General features: G+C 37.8%; 1 protein-coding gene across 1 annotated transcript; it reads right to left on the reverse strand.

Moving 5' to 3' along the window:
- Window positions 1-1231: 1231 nt before the first annotated feature.
- On the reverse strand, window positions 1232-2757 carry LOC137024046 (complement C1q-like protein 2). Its single transcript, XM_067391199.1, has 4 exons — window positions 2427-2757; window positions 2199-2252; window positions 1972-2103; window positions 1232-1783 (listed from the first exon to the last, which is right to left on the reverse strand). Exons 1-4 carry the CDS (start codon window positions 2722-2724, stop codon window positions 1503-1505), a joined length of 765 nt encoding a protein of 254 aa, XP_067247300.1. The 5' UTR covers window positions 2725-2757; the 3' UTR covers window positions 1232-1502.
- Window positions 2758-8386: the final 5629 nt, after the last annotated feature.

The raw sequence follows: 8386 nt of genomic DNA on the forward strand, positions 1-8386 counted from the left end.
GTAACAGGTTAAATAAAACTGAAAACGATAACAGAAATTTAAAAAAAATAAAAAAATAAATAAAAAATAAAAAAAGTGGTGGGATCACTTCAGTCCAGAAATATAACACAATTGTTCGAGCTGGCAAAAGTAAATCGTTTATTGAATTTAACACAAAAAAAAAGAAAAGAAAAAGAAAATAAGAAAAGGGAAGCATTAAATGTCTTCAGGAAAGGGCCTGTCCAAAACAACAACAAAACAGCAGCTTACTAATAGGGGGTGTACTTAATAACTTATTCAGGTAAAAGAAAAGAAATAACACAAGAATGATGTCAGATTTCCTTTCATTGAGTGTCTTTGCAACAACCACTTCCCCGCAACTAAAACAAACTGAGAAACAGTTTGAAATGTGTTCCAGTATTGGATCTGCGCATTTCTGTAGATAATAAAGTGAAAGCAACCTAATATAGCCCCTCCTGTCCGTGTCATTAATGAAAAACAACAGGTGAAAAAAAAAAAAAAACAGTAGGCTACTTAAACTTAAAACATGAATATACAGATAGACACAGTGTTTTATTTATCATTGTAATAAAGTCATGTTCGTCAGGGAAGGAAGAGAACAAGGGTCGGCTGTGACTGCTGACTGAGTTTATTTTCACCAGAAAGAAAACCAAACAAACAAAAGACGGTGCAACGCACACTCAATAATTCCACATCAAAAGGCTCAGTCAGCAGTCCCTCTCTCTCTCTCTCACACGCTCCTGCTTCTCCTGGCGTTTTATCCTGTCTCCACGCCAATTACTGGAACGAGAAACAGGTGTTCGTGATTTACATTCAACCCGCTCACTCACCACGCGTCTCCTGATGCTCTCTGCCGCTGCAAACTCCGCTGAACCACGCCCCCCTCGCCACAATCATATTGTTATATTGTTGCCTATTGTTTCTTTGTTCTAATTTTATTACTGACGGTTTACTTGATTATTTATTAATTGAGAACTTTTTACTTACAGGCAAGAATTTTTCTTAGTCTGTAATATTTTAGTCATATTGCCCATTCTAAGTTATCATGTTATCAAACTACACCACTAGTCTAGCTATAATATATATAATATGTAACAGACAAAAAAATCCAGGTGGGACTGATAAATATGATAGGATTGCTTCAAAGCAAGTACTGTTTGGGAAATATTCATGACAATATGAGAGAAGAAAATCCAGAAAAGAAAAGAAAAGAAAATGCTATAATGTCTCTTTATTTATAAACAAGCCAAGTGAGTCACATGATATTCATGAGTTCTGTCTGTCTCAGTACTGAAACTCTTTATACAAGTTAAATGTATAGACAGCTCAAAATGTATGAGTATAGTGTATTATACTGATTTTTATACAGTAATCTAATGCAAACTTCAATCACATATTAGTCCTCATTAATACAGGTTCATTTGTTAATGATTCTTGATTATTTTCATCTAAAATATGCTGAATGTTCAGAATTACTGGAATCAGATTCTTCAAATTTCCTGTTATATTAAGGGAAACAGTAAGTAACCACTGAAAGTGTTGTGGTTATTCCCGTTATCATGTATCCTTGTGTTAGATCCAAGTCTCACATAGACAACATCTCCAACCTCCAGGATCAACACAACTCCATTTGAAGAGTTTAACCGATCCTGATCCTGAACATCATATGCTACAACCAAATGCTTTCCATTCTTAACTATGGTTGCAGATGATGGAGTTCCACCAAGACCAAATACAGAGTATCTGAACATGTACGCTCCTTTCAGTGGGGCTGTGAAAATACCTAAATTAAATAACAAGAGACACAGAATCAGCTGTTTCCTCTATGATTGATTAATTACCAAACACACTGTAATCGTTTTGAAAGATGGCAGATCATTTAACTTACACAACTGCAGAGAGGTCTGAATGGAGCAGAAGGTTTTCATTACTATAAACTGAGTTTTATGACTCCATTTCATTGATAATTACCTGTAATTGGGTTGTAGGCGTTCCCTATGTTTGTGAAGACGTTCCTGTAGGTTAGTGTGGTTTCAGTGGTAAAAGGACCAATATTTCCATCACCAGATTCCATCAGTGCAGCTGAAAAAGCTATTTCTCTGTCTGTTATTGAAAAACATAAGCAATATTGTGATATATTACTGTATTACACTGAGAATGAATACACTGAATTTAACATCATTCAAGCACACTTTCACCTCTATTTTCCTTTCTCAACTCCTCCACTTGACTCAGAGTAAGATTTGAAATTTCTGTGAAGGAATAAAGATTCTGTTAAATGACATTTACACTGATTATTGTAATAGATAACACAATTTACACAGTATACACTCAACTTTACACTAACATTTACACTATACAGTGGATTGCATTAGTGTTTTACTTTGAGGATCATTGATAAAAGAGTGAATGTTTTGGTGAAGTACCTTCATTTTTCTTGTTCATCTCATCCCTCAGTTCTCTGATATTTTCTTTGTGCTCTGTAACGGTGGCAGTCAGTTCTCTCAGTGCTGCATGGATGTCAGGGATGCCCAGATCACAGTATTGTTGTCTGTCAGTTGAAGCTTCAGCTCTCAAAGTGTCTGTTTGAGGTGGATTCTGTCTTCCGTCCTCAGAGCTGATCTGTTGACTGATCTCCTTCTCATTGAGTCCTCCATCTACCTGCTGCTGGACGACAAACACAAAGGTTTCCAACAGCAGCAGTATACATACTAAAGCCTTCATTCTTCACTGATGTTTGTTTCCAGCTTTGCTCTGTCATCCTCACAGCCTCTCATGTTCCTTTTATAGTGTCCTGATTCACTGTCTTTTGTATTTGATTTACATTGCTTCAGATAAATAAGAAGTAATTCAAGTTAACTGTTAATCATTAGTGGATTGTTCCAGGTTCAGTAGATGTTTAACTCTATTCACAATATTTGTGGTACAATGCTGATCTCAACAGAAAATAACTGACTCAAAGTTATTATTATTAGTAAAAAAAAATAATAATAATAAAAAAAAAAATATATATATATATATATATATATATATATATCAGCGATCAGCATGCTTACTGGACAAGGAGGGATGATCACAGGTATATTAGATCAGTGGTTCCCAAACCTGTCCTGGAGGACCCCCAGCCCTGCGCATTTTGTATGTCTCCCCGTTTCTGACACACCCATTTCAGGTCTTGCTGTCTCTACTAATGAGCACATGAGTTAAATCAGGTGTGATAAATGAGGGAAACATAAAAAATGTGCAGGGCTGGGGGTCCTCCAGGACAGGTTTGGGAACCACTGTATTAGATAGACTGTCGGATCAGGTTAAAATCTCACAATTTAATAGTATTAATGGCACCTAACTTACTAAAACTGTCACGGTGCTCTGAGACTTAAAAGTAAGATCCAATTGCAGCGTTTATTTAGGGATAACCAAAGAGTAGTACAATGCCAGGCAAAGGGTCAAAATCAATGAAAAACAGTCCACAAGAAACAAGAAAACAAATCAGAGAAAGTGCTCAGACATGCAGGTAACATTACACAAAACCGATCAATAAAACAGACCGAAACAAACCAGGTATAAATAGGCAGAAACTACTGACATAAATCAAAACAGCTGCGTGCAATGAACAGAGATGATGAGTCCAGGACAAAGGGATCATGGGTGGCTAACCAGGGAACTCCAACTGGTGATCATGAGAAAAACAGGCTGTGTGACTATGAGGAATGATAACCTCAAAAATGTACATCCAGATGCAAGTTTGAGTGACTTTATTTAATTTAAATACATTAGCTATTGTTACATGCCAGTGATTATCTAGGCCGGTGTTTCCAAACCCTGTTCCTGGAGGCACACCAACAGTACACATTTTGAATGTCTCCCTTATCTGAACCATATATTTCTGGTCTTGGAGTTTCTACTAACGAACTGATGAGTTGAATCAGGTGTGTTTGATTAGGAAGATTTGGAAAATGTGTACTGTTAGTGTGCCTCCAGGAACAGGGTTGGGAAACACTGATCTAGACCTCTGATATTTCTGACCTCTGATATAGATGGTCACTCCACTCTCTGTTATCTATGTGCATATGTTACAAACGTTACCAGGTTTACCAGGTATATGACAAAAAAACAAAAAAAAAAAAAACTTTGCAGGTAAAGTGACATTTACACACAATTTTTAAGTCTTGAAGTCATTGAAAAGTGAATGTGTGTATTTTAATCTTGACCCATTTACATCGATTGTAAGTGCCTGACATTTTTTTTTAAAAGGAGACCTATTATGCAAAATTCACTTTTGCCTGGTGTTTGGACATAAATGTGTTGGCAGTGTGTGTACAGAACCACCCTATAGTGATAAAAATCCACCCACTCCTTTTTTTTTATTCCCCATAAATCATAAGCAGTTTCTCAGAACAAGCCGTTTCCAGATCCCTGGCAGTGTGACGTCACAAAAGCCACAGGCCCCGCCCACAGCGTTGACTGACACTGAAGTTTAAACATAGACCCACCCTGAGCGCGTTCACAGCGAGTCCGCCATTGCTGCACTGACGAGAATAACTCCCGAGCGTTTTAGGTGTTCTGTAGCCGGATGGATTAATCCACATAACTCTCTTCATTTACTATACCTAAATCTATTTATAAGCTGTCGACCCAAAAAAAAACCCTGAGCGTTTAAGGTCTAAAAAGTGGATACAGGATACAGTTGAGACAGAGCGCGACATGTCATATTACTATGAGAACTACGCCCACTGGAGGGGAATGTAATCAGTGACAGGAAATATAATATATAAAACTGACATTTGGATATTTGACTTAACAGTGACTAAATGTTTACTGCACACGTAGGCTTACTGAGGCATACTGAGAGTTAGGATCACAAAATTGTGAGTACACAGCATCACAAAGCAGCTTTAAGGCATTGTTCTGTTTTTTTATGTAAGTCAGAAACGACAAGGAGGCAGCCTCATGCAATGCAAAGTCAATGGAGATGGTTGGATTGTTTTCCCCTCTGCTGTGGGTGTGGCCTAAATGCGCTCTGTCTCTATATGTAAAGTGGGAGGAGTTGGATCTAGAACCAGGATCTTGTGTTCTGCAGTGAGGACCATCTCCCAAGCTCGCCAATTAAGGGTCACTCATCATTTCACTACACCAAGGCATACCTAATACAGAAGCTCACACAGCAAATATAATTCACAAAATAGATTATTACAAATTGTTCTTGATTAAGCATATAACAGCTATGGCATGTATTTTGTGGATGTTTGCTAAAATTCAGTTCTGAATGATTGTGCCAACTAAACACAATCAGGAAGACAATTTGCAAACATCACGAAATAAATATATATGAAATTGGATCATCTACAGTTAGTATTGATCCATCTTTGAGAAACAACTTCTGTGCAAATCCTGTGTTTTACAGACCCTTGTGTTAATGACTTGCACATATTGGTATGTGAATTCATCTAGCCACATTCCCTTCATAGATAAAATTACACCACTGCATCCTTAGTAGCTCAGTGGCCTGTTGCATGAAGCTAGTTGAACAAACTCTGAGTTTCAGAGTAGGTTTAGAGTTGACAAATCCAGATTTCACGAGTTCATGTGCCCATATAATCTTAGCGTAAATGGTAAACAGATTTGGCTTGCTGTCTGCTATAGAGGGGCTCGGAGAGGATATTCCACTCAAGCTCCCATTGCCCCCATATCAGGAAAAATTGTACAAAAAGGAGAAGGGGAGGAGGAGGGATGCCGAAAGAACTAACAACAGGAAGAGGGAAGATGCTGGTTTTATACCTTGGTATTAATTGGAAGAATAGATGGGCGTACTCCTCCTGGAATTATGTTTATTAACTTCACAAATCCAACCTGGTTTAGATCAGGATCAGCTGTTGCACAATACTCAGTATAAACGTTCAGGTTTAATCCAGAGTTTGCGATTAACTCTGAAGTGCGTGCCCCTGAAAGTGTGACACGTGCAGCAAACAGCCAATCACACAGAACTTGCCGAGCATCTGTTTGAATAATTTCTCATGAGAGAGCAGCGCAATTCACTTCCCTTCTGAAGATTAAGAGATTGTTATGAAAAATTACACTAAACGCATTTACAAGGCAGGAATAAACACTGCTGCAGTGAAAGTTTGAGAAGGCAGCTGAAAGAAAATATATGACTTTATCAATGCATGTGAAGCAAAGAAATATGCCTAATAATTTATAACATAATAATTAGGGGCCAAGCACAGAAGGTGCGTAGGCACCTATTGTATCCATTGGCGTTCTTTTTTATTTTTTATTTTTTTATTATTATTATTATTATTATTATTATTATTCCGCTCTTGAAGTCTATGGCAGTCCTTAGAACCGCTTGCGGGTAAGTTGTGAGGACAGTCTGAACTGTGTTCATAGCCAATTTGGTGTCTCTAACTCAATTCCTCTAGCGCCAACACTGTGCATGTAGCTGAAGCAAGCACCGTCATTTTGTGAGGTTCTGCAGCATATGCCGCCACCTCTGGAGATTCAGCGGTAATGTACGCGGCCCAGGTACACCATAAGGCGACCCCCATTATGGGGAGCGCTGCAGACAGGGGGATCAGTTCAGGAGCAGGAGGACTAAAATTAATTGGTTTGAGGAACCAGCGGTTCAAACTGACGCCAGCAGTGGATCCTCCATGCTGCATGTAAACCTTTGACGCTTGATGAAGGGTTCCCCTGACAGAACAGAGGAGGGTTGTGGCAACAAGACGTGACTCTGGGGTGTCAGACATAATGTTGCAAGGAGGCTCTGGGAGGTCTGCGGAGACGTGACAAGGTTCACGAAGATCTGCTGTGACTTGACTGGCTGGAAGAACATGCATTCACAGTTAAAGGATCATACAGAGCAGCCTCGACACAGAGGTGCAGTGAAAGCACGGGCTGATTACAAGGATCTATGTGTTACCCGCCTCAAGTCTGGGAAGCCTGAGTGGGTAAGCTAAACATATGACTCTGGCCAGCACTGTAGAATAATAAAGAAGATGCTGTAAGACAGGAGTACTGGCTGCAGTCTTCAACAATATTTAATTTATTGTCAATATTTTCTTTCCTTTCAATGTATTCACAACATTAACATTTTTAACTTTACAGAGCAACCATTATTTGCTTCTAAGTAAAACATTTTTCAATAAAGACAGTTAAATTACAATAAAGACCTTTCAAAAGTTATTTGTGTCTTCAGTTCTGTAACATATTACTATCAAACACAATACATTCATCTTTTACAGGATTTACAGATCAAACATCATGTATTTCACATCACCATCACATCCACGAGACATTAATCTAATTTTTAGACTGTCACAAATTAATATAGCAATTCATTTCATGCAGTCCTCGTGTTTTACATGTACGTCACCATTTTGGCTCTAGATAACTTTCAGCTGCAAATGCACATTTAACTCACTTAAACTTTCTCACACCTCAGTCATACAATGAAAAGGCGTCATGCCTCAGACTAAAAGGCTTCAGGTCTCAGGAAAAACTGTCAGATCTCGTACAATTAGGCATTGAACGAAACAGCCTGAGACCAAAAGGCATCAGATGAAATGAACTCAGATAAAAAGGCATCAGACGAAGCAAATTTCCCCAACTTATGTGACATCACGTGCACACAATTTTCTGTTAAATGTTACACTAAGATGCATAAAACATATCCCACTGAGATTATTTTGTAAATTTGTATTATTTGCTAGTTTTATTTGCATGTAGAAAAAGTTAGCTAAATAACACATTGCAACTTGCTTGCATTGCAAACTATTGTAAACACATTATTGGTATAAAATGAATGGTTAAAGTGTGTTAACTATGATTTATATTTTTTTGTCGGATTGAGGGGCTACTATTTGTTTAACAATAATTTTTCTACAAATACCATAAACTATAGTGTAGCAAAACCATGGTTAATTTGTGGTTACCATGGTTAAGAACGAAACTATTCAAGGTGTTTTTGAAAGATATGGCAGATTAACAGCACCAATAAAAATGATTCCACTCGGTCTGAAACATCTGGATATCAAGCATGTTATGTCTTTTCAGCGATATACCACAAGATATTGAATGCACAACAAGATCCACTCCACTTGGCTGTAAAGTAAACAAATGAAGGCAAAGATTACACAATCTTTAGCTTGGATCACATGTTTCTTGTGTGAAGAACAAGGGCATGTTAGACAAACCTGTCCAAATAAAGAAACAGATGAGCCATCTAATTTGCAAACAATTGAGCAACATGTTGGACAAAATAATGACCTTGTTCCAGGTTGCTGACAGTAAATGAAAAAAACTAACAGGAATAGAAAATAATAAAGCAGTAATTTGACTCTAGATTGATGAAAACATTCCAGGATTATTCTCCTTATAATGGACTTCA

Source organism: Chanodichthys erythropterus, chromosome 8, assembly GCF_024489055.1.
Source record: "Chanodichthys erythropterus isolate Z2021 chromosome 8, ASM2448905v1, whole genome shotgun sequence".
Taxonomy (NCBI): domain Eukaryota; kingdom Metazoa; phylum Chordata; class Actinopteri; order Cypriniformes; family Xenocyprididae; genus Chanodichthys; species Chanodichthys erythropterus.

Coding starts and splice junctions, on each gene's coding strand:
- LOC137024046 (XM_067391199.1), bottom strand. CDS start 2,724: ATGAAGGCTTTAGTATGTATACTGCTGCTGTTGGAAACCTTTGTGTTT. Junction 2,104..2,198: donor GTTGAGAAAGGAAAATAGAG/GTGAAAGTGTGC, acceptor TTTCAATAACAG/ACAGAGAAATAGCTTTTTCA. Junction 1,784..1,971: donor CGCCTACAACCCAATTACAG/GTAATTATCAAT, acceptor TATTTAATTTAG/GTATTTTCACAGCCCCACTG.